The sequence below is a fragment of the Varanus komodoensis genome, unplaced genomic scaffold (genome assembly GCF_004798865.1).
Source record: "Varanus komodoensis strain SLA01 unplaced genomic scaffold, ASM479886v1 scaffold10, whole genome shotgun sequence".
Classification (NCBI taxonomy): domain Eukaryota; kingdom Metazoa; phylum Chordata; class Lepidosauria; order Squamata; family Varanidae; genus Varanus; species Varanus komodoensis.
The window spans coordinates 22944863-22965654 of record NW_025335269.1 but is presented as its reverse complement, the minus strand read 5'-3'; the positions used below and the strand labels follow the sequence as shown (position 1 = coordinate 22965654).

At 44.6% G+C, this 20792-nt stretch overlaps 1 protein-coding gene across 2 annotated transcripts; it reads left to right on the top strand.

Moving 5' to 3' along the window:
* The first annotated feature begins 1899 nt into the window (after nt 1-1899).
* POMGNT2 (protein O-linked mannose N-acetylglucosaminyltransferase 2 (beta 1,4-)) lies at nt 1900-18937 on the top strand. Of its 2 annotated transcripts, XM_044419177.1 has the most exons (3): nt 1900-2119; nt 10761-10885; nt 16618-18937. In XM_044419177.1, the coding sequence occupies exon 3, from the start codon at nt 16709-16711 to the stop codon at nt 18443-18445; it is 1737 nt and encodes a 578-aa protein (XP_044275112.1). In that variant the 5' UTR covers nt 1900-2119; nt 10761-10885; nt 16618-16708; the 3' UTR covers nt 18446-18937. The 2 variants fall into 2 exon arrangements, with proteins under 2 accessions (XP_044275112.1, XP_044275113.1); XM_044419178.1 differs by lacking the exon at nt 10761-10885.
* The last annotated feature ends 1855 nt before the right edge of the window (nt 18938-20792 follow it).

The window sequence follows — 20792 nt, the reverse complement described above, 5'->3', positions numbered from 1 at the left end:
ACACTGCAACATTGAAGAAATGCATTTGCAAACATCAGATTAAAACAGACTATTACTGCAATCCCATATATGTGCCATCAGAAGTCAGCCCTACTGACCTTGTCCGGATTGCAGCCATAGATATGAGACATGAAGCTGACCCAAATACTGACTCCCTCCCAGCTCCCATATTACAAATATAGAGAAGAGCTACCTGGGCTGACAAATTGCTCACACTAGAACATAGCTTTGCATGTTCCCGAGTAAGCCCAAAGCACTTGGATGGCTTTTCAGAGGGGGTCAGACAAATGCATGGACCAGAGTCCAATTGGGTGGCAACGAAACAGGACAGTCTTTTCAGTGGCTCCCCCTAGACTTTGGGACCGCCCACCATGGAAAGCAGGCTTGCTCCCTGTCTGCTGTCTTTCTGTTAACAAGCAAAGACCACATCATTCAAGAAAGCCTTGGAAGAAGGGCGGATTTGTTGGGTGGAGAATGTTTTTCAGTTTTTTTTTTTCCCATGACCATTACATTTTGACTGTATTTTAATATCCATTTTGATTGAGTAAGCCACCTTGAGTGCCCTCTTTTGGTAGAAAGGCAGATGCAAATAAAAGCAATCCGGTCAACCAATCAGGTGATAAACGGCTCCTATCCCGCAGTCACTCTATTAGAGACAATATGCCTCCGTATTACAATTGCTCAGAAACATGAGCAGGAACATGCTTTTGCATTTCGATCTTACTTGTTGTCTTCTCACATGGGCAGCTGGTGAACAGCCTGGCTCCTCTGCTCTAGGCTGGCGGTCGGTTTGCTTCAGCCTGGCTCCTCTAATGTTTTTATGAATCCAAATATGGGTTAGTCCCACTGACACCAAGTTGGACTTACATCATCAGAACTAGTAAGTCTCCCTTATTTCAGTGGCTGCATGGTAACTATGATGACTACATCTGTGTGCAATTTAGAGCTACAGCTTATATCACGTGCTTCAGAGCATTTGGCTGCAGAAAAGTGAGGAGGCAAGTCCCGCAGTGCCTTGGTTGCCACCCCCCCCCCATCAACTTATCCAGCCGCTGTCAGATTTAGGTAGAACCATTTACTTCCTGCGACTGATTTATCTTGGAAATATCCTGCAGTAGAAACAGGTTCTTTGGATCTTGTTGTGAGCCTCCCAAACCCTTCTAAAATCCATGCCTCTTAACTTCCACCCCAGACTGAAGAGACTGCTGAGTAAAGAGAAGGTTGGTGTTAACTTTCTTCTTGAATCCTGGTATGCTTAGACTGAAAGAAGTACTTCATACAAGAAGTATCTCACTGCAACAAGAATGTTTATTTGATAAGAACTGCAACTTAATACTGCATTTGAAGTGCTCTGAACACTTGAAAGCTCTTCAGTAATATCAACAACAACAACAATTATTTCTGCAGATGGGATGTTGATCTGAACCAACTGGGCTCTTTTTACGTTCTTCTGCATCTCGTATATGTTTCAGGACTAAGCATTGGCACTTGGCGGGACAGTGTGATACATGCCTACTTAGAAGTTAGTATCATTCAGTTCAATATAACTTACTTCCCAGTAAGTCGTTCTAGGATTCTTGCAGCTAAAGGTTCGTGGTGCTTCAAATAAGGAACTGGCTAAAATAATTATATAGTCATGATAAATAATAACACATCTGCTTCCCCTCGCAGTTCTTTCTTAAGAAGTCCAGACAAGGCAAATGCAAAGCCACACTCGAATTTGGGAGGAAGGGGAAAACTACAAGCCCCGGCATGCATCTTGGCGGCGGGCAGAACGGACCGGCCGACTATGCCGGGCCTGAGCATGCGTGTGCCCCGCCGGACGGAAAGAACTGGCCATAAACAGGAGCGCGCGGAGGAAGGGCGACTCCGCACTCGCGCTGGCGGAGGCGAGGAAGCTACCGGTGGAGGACATCTCGCCCCGCGAGTGCAGGCGGCGGCCGCGTTGCGCGAAGCAAAGTTGTGCGTTTCCACCAGTGGGCGGAGACCAGGCTGCTGCTAAAACGGCGGCCGGGGCTGAGCAGCCGCGACGGCGGCGGCGGCAGCACGGCAAGAACTGCTGCAGTGTCCTAGGAACCGGCGGCGGCAACATCCCCCGGATCATCGACCGCAGCACGAGGTGAGTGACTGCTCTGCCGTCTGGCCGGTAGGGGGTGCTGCAGGGATGAAGGCGGCAGCCAGAGACGGCTTGCGAAACGGCACTGAATTCCTAGATTCGAATGTTGATCTATTGAAGACCAGCGTTCCAGATGTGCACAGAAATAACCCGGTGGGGGGCTGGATCCTCTGGAGGTTGATTTGGGTTTTTTTGCGGGGGGGGAGCATGCTGATAAGAAGCGGTCAGACCCTGACCGGAGGGATCGATCTCCGGTTTGGAGGCTTGCTGCAACACCAGCTTTCCCAACCTAGTGGCCTTAGAATGTGTTGGGCTACAACTCCTATCATATCCAGTCCTATTGACGGCGGAACTTATAATAGTCCAACGCACCTGGCGGGCCCCAGATTGGGGAAGATCGAGGTGTGGTGTTTGCGCGACAGGGGGTTGAAGGGGCCGCCTGAGAGGGTAGCGGAGTGAGTGCTTTTTGTTTACGAAGAGTAAAATGCAGACACAAACTGTAATCATATCTAGTGCGGGTTCCAGTAAGTTTTGGTGAGGTGGCTCGGACGTTGCTGAATTAGAATGATGTTGATTTTCCATTGGGATGTAGTTTGAAAAAATACGGTGGTACATAGTGCCTTGTAAAAATGTCAAAATCCAAACACTGCTTTTGAAAGGGACCAGGGATCGTCGTGGTCTCCCTCCTGACTTAATTGAATCTGACAGTGTACTCCTGCGGTGCTTGGCCAGTGCTCTCCAAATGGCACTGGAGGAGAATATCCCATCCTTTAAAGGAGATTAAGTGCGGCAGCTTGAAGCACAGGGTTCCGTGGGCAGGTCAACACGGGGAGATTGTTAGACCATGTATATCTCTTAGTTTACATAGGCTAGTTGCCTCCCCAAAAACTGGTGCTCACTGGATGATTTGAGCTACAACTCCCATCATCCCCAGTTTGACAGGGGCAGTGGGAATCATAGTGCGACACATCTGAGCATGTCCAGTTTGGGGAAGGTTGGGCACTGCATGAGAAGCTGAAGGTTCTGTTGCTCCTCTTCTTTAGTCTTGTGTCATCCCAGTTGCCCAAGTTGCTAAGCTGGTAATTAAGGGCAGGTACCACCATCTCAATTGTTATGTTTGTGTTTGCTCATGAGATTCCTATATGGTTGTTTTCTATTGCATTTGTGATTTGTTGTCAGTCTCTGTATTCACCAGATTGACTAGCAGGCTGTGTTTAACATTTGCTTCCCATATGTGCTTTCAAAGTAAGCCCCACTGAATTTATTGGGACTTACTCTTGGGAAACGTGTAGGATTATAGCCTTGATGTCTCGTTGCTCATAGTCTCTCTCACCCCTGAAGCATGAAATGCTTGATTGATGCGGCTTGATGTCTGAGTTGAGGTGAGTTGATTTGAATGCTTTATTTGTGTTTTGATGTCTCATGGCTTTTTTGCACTGGAGGTTTCCTCATGGAGTGATATATCTGAACTCAGCTTTGGGATCAGCACATTAGAAGACATCCTCAGGAGCCATCATGGATGGATAACTCCGCCAGTGTAGCATCATATGCCTATTTCCTTCTGTGGATCTCAAATAGGTCTGTTTCCTAGATTATGTGCTGATTTCTCAGACCAGCTGCTGCAGACGATAATCAAGCTAGTGGCTGATTGCAAACCTGAATTAAGCCCACAAAGTGGTGGTGTGTCTGTTCTGTTAGATGTCCTACATTGTTATGTAGTGCTATGAGGCACTGCTACGTATTTAAAAAGAGTTGGAGGAAGGACCTTTATGCCTCCCCATTGAATAATTCTGTATCATACTGATGATAAATAGGCATTCTTTAAAGAAGGGTTTAAGGCTGAATAATTGGGGAGGGGTTGGAGAGAGAGATCTAGAAGGCAGAGAGAGGTCTTAAGCTCTAAGCTCCACTTTTAAATTAAAGGGCATGTATTTGAATATTTTAATCTACACACAGTGGCTAACTGGCTATAAGAAGGACAGATAACCTATCCGGGAAAAATCCCATTGAATTCAGTAGCACTGACTTCAAAGGAAACATGCAGAATCCTATCCTGCATGTTTTCAAGTTGAGGGGAGAGAAAACTATAATCCACCTGTGCAAGCAGAGAGCCAAAGAGACTCTGTGCACTTTGGGGCAGTAGGGCCGAGTCTGAGCTTCAAAATCCTCCATTCAAATCTTATCTCAAGCATTAAATCATGAGCAAGCTTTAAGCAAACAACTATCTCTTAGACTCATCTGGGGATTGTATTGCAGAAATGATGGTGGGAAAGAAGAGAGGCATTCCTGCCCTATTTGAAAAAGGTGTCCGCTTGAAGTTTACACCTGTGCTAGGTGGCAGACGTCAGGAGAAACAAGGACTATGTACAGAAACAAAATGACCTAGCTCCTATAATTGGACTGTAGGAATACTGACGGTCTTGAATTACACAGAGCTTTTCATCAGGGAGAAAGTAACTCTACTTTTGCTTTCACATAGTGAAAAGTTTTTGGCTATAACTACCCACTGTTTATAATGTGGCCCATTGTCAGGCTTGTGGGTTGAAGAAGAACCCAGGTGGACTTGGGTCAAATTCCCCAGACATCATTTGACTGTGTATTCCAGCCAAGTTAACCAGCGTAGGCTGACTGGCAAATTCTGAGCCTGAGTAATTCAGCATGTGTCTAGATTTCCAGGAGAGTCATTTTAGGGGAAGCTGCACTCCACAGTGATCTGTCCATGGCAGCCACTCTTAGAACTAGTTTAGCATAAGTAAACTCAGCCTGGTTGTCTGAAGCCAGCATTCCTGGGTGAAAAATAAAAGGGCATTGGGAACTGGCTCTTAAGATTTCTTTCTCAAGCCCTTACTCCAAAGTAAGTTATGCTAGAACTATCAGTCCCATCATTTGCATAGTATAAATCTTTCTTCTTCCATATGGACTGTTTACAAGCACATGCTTTGGCTGTGGGGCAGTATAGAAAGGAAATTAATGATGAGGATGATGAGGATGCTTTTGGAGTTGTTTTTGTGTGTGCCATGACTCTACAGAGGAGCAAAATGTGCACTTACCTCCTCTAATTCACAGCAGTGGGATGTCTCAGCATAGTGTGTGATGGTACTTAAGTTGACTGATGGTCAGAGGACTGCCCTTCCATCTTAGGCCAGTGTTATTCTGCCCAGCAATCTCTCACTAGTGTAATCAGTTGGGAACAATATCCCCAGTATAATGGCTGCTTGAAAAAGCTGTTAGCCATCATCTGCAGAAGGCTAAACAACAGGTGCTTACATTGATTTTATTGATTTGTTTTTCACCATACAGTGTCAGAAAAACACAAAATATAAAGGGAACAAAAACAGGTGAAAAATAAAAAGTGGCCTTGGGTGTAGAAGCTCACAGCTTCAGACCCTTGTTTCAAATCCTTGAGCGCTACTGCCAGTCAGTGTAAACAGTGATGAACTAAATGGACCAATGATTTGATCCAGTGTGAAACAAGCTCTTAGGCTTCCCATCTGAAAAAAACATGGATGCAGCTAAGGGGCTAAATTCTCACTGCTGACTACAGACTGCAGAAATGAATGTTGTAGGAACAGGAATTGTTAAAAGTCTTGAAATGGCACCTCTGTGTTTGGTGGTCTGTTTTAGTTTCTGAATACCTCCAGAAAGGAATTCTTTACTGCTGCTGGGATGGTAGTATCCCTGAACAGGAAGAAATGCTTGATTGTCTGATTCTTGCAAAGAGAACAATTGCACTGCTGAAATGTTCACTTCTACTTACAGCTGATTTGGAGATATATAACTTTGCTATGGGAAGATTCCCCCCGCCCTTTGTGTAATATTTCAACAGAGAAGTAGATTGTCGGTGACAGTTGAACTCTTCTTAACCCAGACAAAAAAGCAGAACCTTTCCTAAGGTTTTCATTGTGATATTCATAGTGGAATGTTGAGGAGTATATTGATAATAAAAATAGAAGGTAATTGTTTCTGTGTGGGAAATCTCTGCCTTTATTTGTAGGAGTATTTTTGAGAATCTGACCACCCAAAACAACCTTCCCCAACCAATCTGGCAAACTGTAGATGGGCTGAAGTGCATCCTTCATCATCCCCTGCTAGGATTTGGAGGACCACACATTCCTCATCATTGCCTTAGACAACATTGATCTTCAGAACTCTCCACCTTGCCAGATCAGGTGTTTGCCTGTATGGCAGGCAAGGGTAGCCTGTGCAACTTTGGATTAGGGTGTCACTTCTTGCCAAAAGGGTCCAGCACAGAACTTTAGATTTTCCTGCCATGACCTATTTTGTCATGTTCCCACACTTCTGATCCTGTGCACATGCCCAGAATAACAACTGCAGAAAGGAACCTTAAAGGAACAGTATCAAATCCTTTGCAGCCTGAGGGCAAATTCAGTTTTGGAGGAGCTCTTGAGGGGCAATCTATGTTGTCCTGTTCAGCAGCTACCTGTGTATGAGGGCCAATTTGAGAAAGATACGAGCTACTCTATTTCCAGGAGTGGGCTACCAAAAAGGCTCATTGCTGCAGCTATGAGTCTTTCTGAGCACATGTCAAGCATTGGGATGGCAGTCAGGTGGGGTGAGTCATCAGGTGACCAGATTTGGCCATGGGGATGTTAGGGTTCGGCTGATTTGGCTGTTTATTGGCAGGCTTCCTCAAGCTTCTCTTCAACTTGCCCTAAACAGTTTTGAAGTCTTGCCCTGGTGGACACTCCGCTACAGTTCTCAGCCTCCAGGAGCCCTTCTGGCTATCTAAAGAGGTTGGGTGAATGTGAAGGTACCTCCCCTGTCCTGTAAGACTCTAGCCACAACTCAGAGGAGCATACATCAGAAGACATTGAGTGTGGATTGTATTGTGCTTTAGTGATTGTTTGCAAGTTATTTTGGAGGCCTATTTGGCCAGGAGTGAGAGAAAAATACTTGAAGCATTTTTTAAAGTTGATTTGAGGATGCCCAAGTAGCTGAGGTTGATGCTTTGGAAGAAGAAGCCATCGGTTGGAACATTTTGAATGTTGACAGTGTTGTGGAAATGGCTGCCCACCAAATACTCCTTTCCCAGATGGAAAATTGGGGTGGAAAAGTAACCTACCCCCAAGCGTAAGTCCAAGCAGAGGTGGGCTCAGCACCCACAAAGCAAACCGCCATTTTGAACCCAAATAAAGATGGCACTGGAGGGCAGCCCTTTGCTTTGCAGTCTTTCAACCCTCCCTGCTTGTACAAAAATAATTAATTTTTAAAGTATGAAATACAGTTCAAGAGGAGTGGTGGATTCTGGTGCCCAAAAGGTACTGCATTGGAGGCTTCAGTATTGGTGAATACCTGTGCACAACAAAGACAGGTTATTCCTGATGGCTGGGGCCAGGGGTTTTATGGATGAGGCAGTTTTATTAGGCAAAATACAATTCTGCCTTCCCATTTCATTTAGTGATGGTACAGCCTTTTTCCTGGAACTGCTGGCTGGTGGCTTGATAGTGATGCAGCTGCATTAGGAAATCAAATCCGGAGAAGCAAAGGAGGGAGGGTTTCTCTGAGCACAAACGACCTACAGCAGTGTTATTGATGTTCTCCAAACCGCTTAAGGTAATGTGTCCCCCTTGACTTTGTCAGTTTCATCTCTGCTTTCATCCCGGAGGCTTTAATGATGAATAAAGCTAAGCAAATAAAACAAGAAGTCTTTCAAATAGGTTTGGCTTTACGGTTCTGGCCCTGATGAATAAACATGCCTGCAAGAGCACCTACCCTGCCATTTTCTGGCTGTCAAAAGGTGCATAAGGGTCCTCACTAGTTGTGAGGCTGCAGATTGTTGCATATGTACCTTATAGATTCCAAGGGGATCTTTTTAAAGGCTTGGCTGGCACTCATCTTGATTCACACTGACGCTGAGTGAGGCTGCATCGTGCAAGCTTCTCGCTCTTGCCTGCCGATAGTGGACTGTGCTAGTTGTTGCAGCTGCCTTTTGAAATGGCTCATCCATTGTGTCTCTCTGCCAGTCCTGGTTCTCCTCCCTGAAGGACATCCTTGGAGTCCACCTAGATGTGACAATGACTGACAGGTTTGTGTATTTAAGGATGGAGCTGCCTGATGTAGAAAATGGAGTGTAGCAGGAGCCCAATTTCAAACCCAAAAGAAACACACAGGTGAGGCCAGCAGTATTTACATGTGTACACATATCTTACTACTCTGTAGCTTCTCTTCCCAAGCAGTTTTCTCTTTATCTGCAGCATAAGTACCAGCAATTCAGAGTTCCTTCATGGCCACATTCCATCTTCTGAATCCACCTGCTTCCCAACTACCAACCATTAGGTGGTTCCAGGATTTTGTGCATTTTTTTCCATTTTAAAAGTTTGGACTCCCTCTCCTGAGGCTTAGTTACTGGCAGAATGAGTTCCAAGGTAACATTTGCTGGTATTTGTGGGATTTTGGCCCCATTCTTTTTGCAGATGGCTCCATTTAGCACTACAATATTGGCGCTGAGAACTTCTTTGAAATGGGGTTTGGACTTCGGGCTGAAAGAGGGCCTTGTCTTACCCCATCTTACTCGTTCTCAGCTGGGAAAAATACCTTTGGGAAGTAGTGTGGGGAAGTAAATACAAGGAATGGATCTCAGTACTCCTCATTCATATCCACCACCAAGTAGACTCTTCCTTTCCTTATCTTTTCAGCAGCTGGTTAAGATTGGTCTCTGTGACAGGGCATTTAATCATCTCAAGATAGTATATTGAGATACTGTGTTAGCTGTCAAACAGGTCTTGTGTTTTAAATTGTGTCAGCTATTATAGTTGTTTAAATTTGGCTTTTACATTTTGCAGTATAATTTTTGTGATGTTTTACTGTTATCTCTATTTTTATATTGAATGTTTATTGCATTCTTATGTGATTGTTTTAATGCCACTTGCAAGTAAGTTCAGCGCATGAATGGGTGAAATTCGGCCCATGGAGCTTGTCCATCTAGTCTCCCTCTGAACTTCAGAGGAAAAGCTGGAGGCATTGCTATTAGTCTTTTCTGTAATGCTTTGAAAAGTCATGTGTCCCAGAACTTGTGAGCAGAACTCATTAATGGCCCATCTACTAAATAAATCATCACCAGTGCTTTATTATAGAGTCACTACATCGTTTAAAACTCGGGAGATGGTTTACTGCACAGACTGCAAATGTGAGCACTTAGGAATTTATGGTCTGCTACCTCCTTCCAAGTTTAAAAACAAACAAAATGTATTTTTCTTTTTGCTTGTATGTACCTTGAAATATCTCTTATGTTATTTTCTTGGTCACCAGAGTCTGTGACACACGAATGAGCAAATTCATGTGTGTACATGCAAACCGCCCTGCAATTGTGTATAATATAATAAAATCTATTATAGCATAATATAATTAATAAAATAGGGTATGTGTTTTGGCAGTGTCATAGTGCCAAAACCATGAAACCTAGGCTTGTACACCTTCAGGTTTTATGTAGACATAAAGAGCCTGCAACTTCCAGCATTGCCCAGCACACCCATAGGTGGCTTAGGGATGCTAGGGCTTGTGGGACTTTTTTCTGTCCATTAAGGGTTCAATCCTGCGTGTATTTAGATTTAGTGTAATATAAATGCATCTGTGTGTTTCATGACTGAAAGGCCAGCTTCAGTCATTATGTGGCAGCTGTTCCTCACCCGAGAAACTGGGCACTGAACTTTGCTGAAGCTAAGCAGAACTGGGTCTGTGAGAGGCTTTCTAGATGCGAGGATGTAAGACAATTCCTGCTAGATCAGACTGTAGGTATATATCTAGTCCAGCATCCTCATTTCCACGGTGATCCATCATATCTTGGAGTTATTGTGGAGAGTAGGCTAAACAGGATCCAGCAATGCGATGCAACTGCAGAAAGGGCAAATGCTATTTTGGGATGCATTAATGGAAGTATTACTTCCAAATCATGTAAAGCAGTAGTTCCTCTATACTCCTCACTAGTCAGAGCTCATCTGGAATACTGTGTCTTGTTCTGGGCACCAGGATTTAAGAAAGATGCAGGAAAATTAGAGAGGGTCAAGAGGAGGGCGACAAAAATGATTCAGGGTTTGGAAGCACTGCCCTATGAGGAGAGACTGAGAGAACTGGGCACGTTCAGCCTTGAGGAGAGAAGACTGAGGGGGGACATGATAGCCCTCTGTAAGCCCTCTGCAAAGCTGTCACAAAGAGGAAGGTCATGATCTCTTCTTGCTGATTCCAGAGTGTAGGACACGGAATAATCAATAATCAAGTTGTGACAACCCAGATTCAGATTCAGATTCATCAAGAAAAGCTTCCTCACTTTCAGAGCAATACAACAGTGGAACCAGCTCCCTAGAGAGGTGGTGGGCTTTCACACACTAGGGACATTCAGAAAGAAACTGGGCAGCCATCTGAATGGGATGGTGTAAATAGGTGACCTGCAACAGCAGGGATTCGGCCTGATGACCTTCGTGGCCCCTTCCAACTCTGCTGTACTATGATTCTATACTACAGATTGCTTTAATATATTGTGAGCTGCTTTGAGAGGGGTAAGGCTGAAAGGAAAAGCAGCAACCAAGAAGTTCTTGGTTTCATGAAGTTTTACCAGAAAATTTACTGATATGACTGGAAGAACTGCAAATCCACAAGTATCTGATTGACCATTACTGACTATTTTCAGGATAGTGAGACCAGCATTTATCAACTGCCATAGTGAGATAGTACAAGGAATATGGCAAGCTGAGTATTGTGTTCCTGAAGAAGAATAAGAAAATCAACCTGTTTTTCGTTTTCAAACACTGGCAGGTATGTGCAAGTCCATTTGCTCTGAATGTACATTATTTCAATTATGACAGAGCTGTCCCTGTTGCAAGAGAATTTATATGTTCAAAGCTTTAAATTTCATGCTGGATAAATCAGTTTCTTGTAGATGACTTCTAGCATTTAGGAAAGACTGTGTGGGACTGTCTGTGCAGCCTGTATTTCAAATGGTATAGTTCTAGCTATGGATTTTTACATACTCTTTCTACCATGTGAAAACTTCATAAATGTAGAAAACTAGCATGTCTGGAAGAAATTTAGATTAGAGCTTGCTTTTTAGATGGAGAGAGTTCATGCCACAAGAGGCATTCAGCTAAAAGTCATTCTCTCTCTCTTTAGCACCACCCCCACAACTTTAATTTGAATGTTATGGTCCTCAGAGGGCTGTACCATGTTTTCTTTCAGTCAGTTTTAAACAGCTTTTGGAGAAAGAACCAAAGAAAAGTACCCATTCCTTCCCCTTGGTTTCACTAAGGCATATTTGTGATCTGATGGAACAAATAGAGTTCCATCTCCTTTCTTCTTTTTTTCTTCAGAGGTTAATTGATTCTTATGGATTTTGACCCCATTTCAGGCTCTTCACGCTGTACTGATCTCTTTGCTGAAAGCCTTTAAGTGGCTGGGCTGTAGGAAATCTGGTCACCAGCCTTGCGAGGTTCTGTTGTTTTCTTCCAGATCGCAAAGATGCTCAGCCTGCTGTTCTGCCTTGGCAGGCCTGTAAACTTGGTGCTTTTTCATGCAGCAGGCAAGAAGTCGTGCTTGATCAAATGCTTCTTTCGAGGCTGCAGTGCACTTTCCTCTAGGGTCTTATACTGGCCGACTCTGCTGACCAGTGGTGTGTATATATGTGAATTTGACCTGCTGTGTTGCTGTTGGCATTAGTAAAGGCCTGGCATATAACAGAATCAGAACCAAAAATTAGCCATTGCATAGTCTTCGGTCCAGCCACCTGCTGGTAAAAAGCACACCTGACAGTCCACCTGTTTGGCCCACCTTTCCTTGATAGCGTTCAAGGAAGCAGATTCCCCTGCTGAAGAACTTGTCTTGCTGAAGTTCCCTTCCAGTTCAGATTGCCTGTATCTCCCGCAAGACAAAAGCTTTGTTTGTAACTCTGCTTTGTCACAGCTTTGTCTTCTCCTCAGGCACATTTTTCTGTTCCTTTTTGATATTGTATCACAGGCTGCAATCTTATCCCTTACTCTTATGTGGGATCAAAGCAGCTTACTCCTATGTAATCACCTGGCAGATTGCAACTAGGAAAATGGATTTTCTGTCCCATTGCTTAAAAAGGACATTCTTAAAGGAAATGTTCAGTATGTTTCCTGGCTGAGCCCTTTCCATGACCATCATGGCTAGGGGTAGCTCCTAAAAATAGCCAAAGGACTTGTCAGGCTGGCATGAAAATACATTTCAGCTTCCTTTTCTTTCCCTTGCAACTGAACTTCTCACTCTGTTCTTTTTGTTCCAGTCTCTACGTGCCTCCCCCCCTCCCCACCCCTTTTTAAGCACTCGAAAGCATAACCAGCTTCCCTTCTCTCTCCCAGACACCCACTCGGCAATTTGGTAAAGCGGCACCAGGCTCCTTTTTTCACTCTTGCTGCCCTTTGTGGGTTTTCCGGAAGACTGCAGCAAAGTGGCTGACCTCAGGGAGGCTGGCAAATTGAGGTGAGCCAGCTGGAGCAATAGGACACCGCCGATGGGTGGAGCATGCTCAGATAGCGAACCCACGAAGGAGGAGGAAAGGGAAGGCACGTCGGGATTCCCGCTGCCCTGGCAGCTTTTTGTTTCAGGTGGGGGTAGATTGGGAATGAAAAGGAAGACCCCAGAACATGTTTTATGGCAAGCAAGTCCCACTACTTCTCTTTCTTTCTTTTTGGACTGGGTATTGCATTTCCTTTGCTGAAGCAGCCTCAGGTGTGCATGCATACACCCCTTGAAAACCTAATCTGCCAAAGATGGCTCTTCCATGGGGTAAAAAGATAGGATGGCTGCTGGAAATTAATACACTTCCTCGGTGAGTGTTAATTGCAATCATGCTCTATTAGATCTGCAAATCATATTGCCATCTCTCCGATTCTGCTGGTTGCTTAGGCTGAAGTATGCCTGGGATAGACAGGAATGAACTCAGTTCACATTTTAATGTGAGCTTGACTAGTTTTGCCCTTTTGAACCACTTTGTAACTCAAAACTGATCCTTCAAAATTTGTACTTCTCCAGATTTTGCAGTGGAGTCTGATCCAAAACTGTAGGTTATTTTCTGCACTATTTACAAATATGCATTATATTAGAGAAATAGCTTGCAAAAATAGGCATATCTTGGATTTTTAAAAGCATATGAAAAAGCATGTCTTAGGGAAAAAAGTGGGTAACATGCTTATGGATTTTCATGCAAACATTTTTCTTTAATTTTCAAAGTTCCAGTCAACTTATGGCTGGAGAAATTCTCAAAGTTAAAGATGAACCAGATTTAAAAATGGAAAAATAGGAACTGAGAGAAACTAAAACTCACAGGTTCATCCATCCCCACGGGATTCGTTTTTCTTTTTTAATAGTATGTGTTGGAATGGCCATTTTTCCACCTGTTGTGCTGCAGATGTGTTGGATTGCAAGTTCTTTCACCCCAGCCAGTTTGCTCCTGCTGACTGAGGATGATGGAAATTATAGTCCAACATGCCTGAAAGGTACTAGGTAGGAAAAGGCTGTTCTAAGGCTGGTCTAAATACACTATCCTTCAATCTGATTGTTTTACTGTTTTTCCCCCCTTCCTCTGTTGATGGTGGGTATATGTGTATTTAACTGAACCATGCTCTGTTTTTGTGCCCCATTCTCTGACCTGTAGACTGAGGGGCTTCTCTGTGTGAGGGTTTTAACCCACTGCTTAACTGAAATTTGTGCTTCCAGATTCTGCTTGGTTTTCCTTTTTAATTTGGTTCTCTGCAGTAGAATTTTTTTGCTCAACACATCGTTGTGATGATGATACCAAATTATTTAGGATACTCAAAAATATAAGAGATTGTGAAGCACTCCATAGGATTCTCCTCAAGCTGGGAGAATGGGCATCAAGACGGCAAATGCAGTTCTATATCAATAAGTGTAAAGTAATTCACAGGGCAAAAAATCCCATCTAGACAACTATACACTAATGGGATCTGAGTTGACAGTATCTGAGTAAGAAAGGAACCTTGGGGCGGTAGTGGACGGCTCCATGAAAATGTTGGCCCGCTGCGTGTCTGCTGTGAAAAAAGCAAATTCCATGCTAGGCATAAATAGGAATGGAATAGAAAATAGAACTGCCCGTGTCTTTACAAATCCTTCGTACAACTGCACTTGGAATATTGTGTTCAGTGTTGGTCACCTAAGCGGAATAAGAGTATTAATGAATTGGAAATGTACAGAAAAGGGCAACTAGGATGATCAGAGGGCTGGAGAATCTCCCCTTCAAGGAGACACTGCAACAACTGGGGCTGTTCAGCTTGGAAAAGAGGCGAGTAAGAGGAGTCATGACAGAGGTTTTTAAGATTATGCATGGAGTAGAGAAAATGGAGAGGAAGACATTTTTTGCCTCTCCCTGGGAACACATGATGAAACTAATTGGGGGAAGGTTTGGGACAGACAAGAGGAAGTACATTTTCACACAACGTACAGTTGAACTATGGAATTTGCTGGCACGGAAAGTAGCGATGGCCACCAATCTGAATGGCTTTAAAAAGGGACTGGACAGATTCATGGAAGAAGAGGCTACCTGGCTACTTGCATTACTGGCTAAATGCTACCTCCTTCTGCAGAGGTAGCATGCCTGTGCACACCAATTCCTGAGGAGCTTGGGTAGACGGAGGTCTTGTACCCCTCCTGGTTGAATGGTCCTTTAGGCAACCCGTTTGCCACTAAACTGTACAGAACGCTGAACTGGATGGACCTTTGCTCTGATCCAGCATGGCTTTTCTTGCATGTTCTTGTAGTCTATTGTTGACATCCACTTTGTTGTGGCAAGGCTTCCAAATATTTCCATTGTCGTAGCAGCCAGATTTGGGGGTTTGGGGGAATTTTTTTGCATAAGTAATAGATTTATACATTAAAAAGGCAAACTTTGGAATTTTGGGTTGGTGCTAAGTTTTAACTCTGGTCTTAAAGGATTGGGGAGGTTGTGGTTTTTTGCGAAGCCCTTCAAGCATGTAGTCTTCCAGATATTGTCTCCCAAGCTAATGTAGGCAATGGTGGGGGATGATGGGAATTACAGTCCAAGAACACCTGGCGAGCCACACTTTCCCAATCCCTGATGTAAGTAGATGAAATGTAGTGTGCAGGTCAACTGGAGATTCCTACTGTGTGTTGCACTGTCCCTTTCTTGTAGGTTCACACAATTCTGAGCTTGTGTAAGTTCCTTTTTTCAGACCAAGCTGTAATTCTTTTGTTTCCTTTTTCTGCATTGTACTGGTTTACCAGACTTCCACTGCTGCGTACGCAGATACTTACTTGGAAGTAAGCCTTCTGGAATCAAATAGGGCTCACTCCCGTAGAATTGCAGCCTTGCTTTTATCTTAAATGGGTTAGGGTAGCCGTGTTTACTGGGACAGCTGCCTGTGCCTTTTGACAAACAGAAATACAACAGGTGAAACTATTCCTATTGCAGCTATGCCATGCCAGGAAAGGCTGTAAATATTGAGTCTCAGCATGCCATTTGTCTTATTTCAGACAATAGGTTATCTTTATATAGGTCTGAAATGAATACATATTGATAGTTTTCCGAGGCAACAATATTAATCATGCTTGGGAATACCAATGTGTGTGGAATCTGTTTTGGGGTGGGAATCCATTGGACTTCAGTCTCCAGCTCCTCGGACTCCAGTCCGCTTTATTGTGGCTGTGGATCCAGATTCCTGCTGAGTGTGCCCAGCATTCCCACAGTGCTAACTGGGAATCAAGACCTGGACTAGTGGAATCCCTCTTCTGCATTATGCCCAACAACCTTGGTTTGTGGGGTATGTGACGCAGGATGTGATGTGAAAGAAGGTTGCCAGTTATGCAATCTTTGTTCCACAAGTATTTGTGGACTCATGGCTGAGCACAAGAGGAAGTCTGTGAATGCTCGAGGAATGGATTTTTGGATCTTTCCTACAACCCTACTTGGGGACAGAAGGAGTGCATTTGAACATCACGATCAGCCTTGGGCCTATACACTTTCCCCTTCACTCCCCAATTGTAGCACAAAGAAATGAAAGAGTTTCACTTCCCTATTTGATAAATGACAATGTGATGTGTTATCCAAACAGACAAACAGTGTGTAAGCTTAAATATGGTTAGTGTGAAACAAGCCATTCTCATACACTAGACTTGATGGAGCTGGTTTGTTTCGGCTAACCTTGATTAAGATTCGCTGCAGATTGTCCATGTTCAGTCAACATGCTAAGCTGAGATTCACCTCCAATGTTGGCACAAGCTTCCCATCACAGCTATATGAGGGTGGGATAGGGGAATAGTGTGTAGGCCAAGTAGAGTTATGGTTAGGGGTTAGCACAAGAGTATTTTAAAAGAGTATTTTAAAATTTTATTTGCACTCCTTTTTCCTTGCATGAAAGCTAAAGTACTTGTGAAGCTAATTGGGGGTGGGTGGGAACTCCATGAATATTTGCACTCATGTTATATACCTGTATGGTAATATTATGAAAATTATACTTATTGTTTATTTAATGTGCTCTGCTTTTCTTATTTTGTTTAAGGTCTTTCTTCCACCATGTTGAAGAGGACTAAGGATGTCTTCCTTTCCCTTTCCATTTACCACCTGCCCTCTTGCTAGGATCTGGGTCCAGAATGAACATAGCAGCCGTGTTTAATGCCTTGCTAGTGTCTGTTCTTGCAGCTGTGCTGTGGAAATACATTAAGTTGCGTGATCACGTCTTTGTGCTGGAAGAGGAGCTGGTCCTCACCCGCCAGTCCCAGGAACTCTCTCAGGTTCGCATTGATTACCATGCTGCGCTTCAAGCCCTGGTGGAAGATGGCACCAGGATGGTGTGCACTGGCCGGATGCACACTGACCGTATCTGCCGTTTTGAGTCTCTCTGTTACTCCACGGAGGCTGAGGAGTTTGTCTTCTTCCACAGCAACTCCTCCATTATGCTTCCAAACCTGGGCTCCCGGCGATTCCAGCCTGCCCTACTCGACCTCTCCTCTGTGGAGGACCACAACACGCAGTACTTCAACTTCGTTGAGCTGCCAGCTGCAGCACTGAAATTTATGCCAAAGCCTGTTTTTGTCCCTGATGTGGCCCTCATTGTGAATAGGTTCAATCCAGACAACTTGATGCATGTCTTTCATGATGACCTCCTCCCAATCTTCTACACCATGCAGCAGTTCCCAGATTTGGACATGGAGACCAGGCTGTTTTTCATGGAAGGCTGGGGCGAAGGCCTTCACTTTGAGCTGTACCGACTACTGAGCAGCAAACAGCCTCTCCTGAAAGAGCAGCTTAAAACCCTTGGGCGGCTTCTTTGCTTTACCAAGTCCTATGTGGGACTGTCCAAAATTACAACATGGTATCAGTACGGCTTTGTTCAACCTCAGGGACCAAAGGCTAACATCCTAGTCTCTGGCAATGAGATCCGGCAGTTCACCAGATTCATGATGGGGAAGCTGAATGTGAGCATGGAAGGGGTACCCAGTGAGGAATATATTGTAGTATTTAGTCGAACCATAAACAGATTAATTCTAAATGAGGCAGAGCTTATATTGGCACTTGCCCAAGAGTTCCAGATGAAAACCATCACAGTTTCCATTGAAGACCATACATTCTCTGATATTGTCCGCTTGATCAGCAATGCGTCCATGCTTGTCAGCATGCATGGAGCCCAACTAGTGATGTCTCTCTTCCTGCCAAGAGGAGCTACTGTGGTGGAGCTTTTCCCCTACGCCATAAACCCTGAGCATTACACACCTTATAAAACATTGTCTACCCTTCCTGGCATGGACCTTCAGTACATTGCCTGGCAGAACACTGAGAAGGAGAACAGTGTAACCCACGCAGACAGGCCCTGGGATCAAGGAGGAATTGCTCACTTGGACAAGGCAGAACAAGACCGCATCACAAAAAGCAGGGAAGTTCCCCGGCATCTCTGTTGCCGGAACCCAGAGTGGCTTTTCCGTATCTATCAGGACACAAAAATCAACACTGCTTCCCTTATCCAGACAATCAGACAGACAGTGAAAACAAAGCCTGGGCCAAAGAGGCAAAAGTGGACTCAAGGTCTCTACCCAGGCAAAGTCCGCGATGCTAAATGCCAAGCCTCTGTCCAGGGTACCAGTGAAGCTAAACTCTCTGTGTCTTGGCAGATACCTTGGAACCTTAAATACCTGAAGGTCAGGGAAGTGAGATATGAGGTGTGGATCCAGGAGCAAGGGGAAAACACGTACATGCCTTACATCTTGTCCCATCAGAATCATACCTTTTCAGACAACATCAAGCCTTTCACGAACTACCTGGTGTGGATTCGCTGCATTTTCAACAAAAATCTCCTTGGGCCCTTTGCGGATGTGCTGTTGTGCAGTACGTAATGGCTGCATTGTGCCGTACTAACTCTTGCAGCACGTGGCTTTCAGCAAAACAAGCCAGGCCCCATCGTCCTGTAGCTTTCTAGAGGGCTGAGAAGGACTTCCAAACCATGCTAGTGCCTACATGTCCATTTGACTGCGTCCAGTGTGTCTGTGTTGACAGCATTATTTTCAGTTGGTGTGTGAACTCCTCTTGGCCCTTGAAAGATGCCTGTCGGCCTGAGGCTACAAGTGTGAAATCAGAATGGAAAATAACTGTTGTACCTTGCTAGTTCTATGAATCTCTCTTGTGCAGTGAATGTTTTAAACCCAGCTTTATATGGGATTGGATTATGTCACTGGGTAGGCAATCTTTTTTTGTATTCTACATCCTTTGACATTTTATTTATTTATTTATTTATGGCTTCCCAGAAATCTGTATCCCAGAGCAAACTATTTGGTACCGGAGTATCCATTAAATTGATCAAAACCAATTGAAGTGCTTTCTTTCTTTGATACCCCCAAAATGGAGATTCAAATGTGAATTGCTATTTTGTAGCAAATGGGAAAATATGCATTTGTATTATTTGAATAATTATTTTTATTTTGCATGTTTTAATAATTTGAAATTTTCATTGTTGTATTTCTTTTACTTGTTGTATTGTTGTGTTTTTGTTTCTTTGGTGTTTTTCAGTTATGATTACGAACTGCTTTGAGGGCATCTCCCAGTTGAGTAGTATATAAACTTAATAAATAAATGAATTTCTGGGTTTATAATCCTGCTTCTGCACTATGTATCAGATAATAATGGTATCCTTTGTGTCAAAATCCAGTTCCCAGTTGCAATCAAGTGATGCAAAAATGAAACAGCCAAATTAGTCACAAACGCTGCTTGATCCAAGGTGGGCATTTCTTGTCAACTGAACTTCTTAAAATGAGAAGGAGCAGTGCCTGAGAGCAACTTAATTTATTGCTAAATGTTACATATTATAGTATACACTTCAGAATGTGTTGTGTATTAAGAAAATGCCTTAACAGTGGCCACTTTTGTTAAGTTTGCAAAATATGATTATGTGACCTTGTGTTTGTAAAACACCCTGTTAGTCCTACTTAGACTTAACCCATTGAAATGAATCAAGTTAAACTAACAATGGATACAATCCACTGTATTTAAATAGTCTTTGTGCAAAGCCATGTCGTTCTTTTTCTCCTCCTCCGACCTACTTTATAATCTTACCCTGCTTTAATTAGTGCTTTGAGTCATTCCTGGCCATGTCGACGTTTATATATCCTGGGGAACCCACGGGGGCTGCTATTGGCGTGGTCACGGGCAATGGTCGTTACAACAATAGGGGCTTAACGTGTCCACGTAGAAGAAGGATGGACAGATGGCTGACACCTGTCCCTCCTTCTGATCCTGCCCCCAACCAGAGGGCGCCAGGTAGCCTTGTCAACCACCCCTCGGGTCTGATGGTGCTGCTGCTCAATGCCAGGTCGATCAATAATAAATCTTCCCTCATCCATGACTTGATTGTGGATGAGGGGGCTGACCTGGCTTGCATAACGGAGACCTGGGCGGGAGAGGGAGGGGATGTTGCCCTCTCCCAGTTGTGCCCGCCCGGGTATCTGGTTCAACACTGTTCACGCCCAGAAGGGAGGGGAGGGGGAGTCGCGTTGGTTTACAGAGCCTCCATCTCTCTCACGGGTCTTCCGGTCCCTTTGAGACCAGGGCTGGAGTGCCTCTACTTGGTGTTGGGCGAACGAGACAGATTGGGGATTCTATTGGTGTACCGTGCACCTTTCTGCCCAGCAGTCTCCCTATCTGAGCTGACAGAGACCGTCTCGGATCTGGTGTTGAGGACCCCCAGGATGTTGGTCCTGGGGGACTTCAATCTCCATGCCGAGTCTGGACTGACCGGGGCGGCTCAGGACTTCATGGCCTCTATGACGGCCATGGGCCTGTCTCAACACGTCACTGGCCCTACCCATTAACGTGGACACACTCTGGACCTGGTATTCACGACGGGGCAGGTAGAGGATGACCTGAGGGTGAAGAACTTATGTTTGACTCCCCTGTCATGGTCAGATCACCTCCTGGTGAGGTTTGTGCTCGAGAGCGGCCTCTCCCTCTATAAGAGTGCAGACCCGATTGTATGGGCCCGCCCCCGGAGCCGGATGGATCCGGATGGATTCCTGGGGGCCCTGGGGGAGTTTCCGGTGGACAAGACTGGTGCTCCTGTCGAGGCTCTGGTCAAACTGTGGAACGGAGAGATGACCAGGGCTGTGGACACGATCGCTCCTAAGCGTCCTCTCCCACCGGGCAGAGTCCGCTCTTCCCCTTGGTATACACCTGAATTACGGGTGATGAAGC

Excerpts from the sequence above, each read along its gene's own strand:
- POMGNT2 (XM_044419178.1), top strand. The coding sequence starts at position 16,709 with ATGAACATAGCAGCCGTGTTTAATGCCTTGCTAGTGTCTGTTCTTGCA.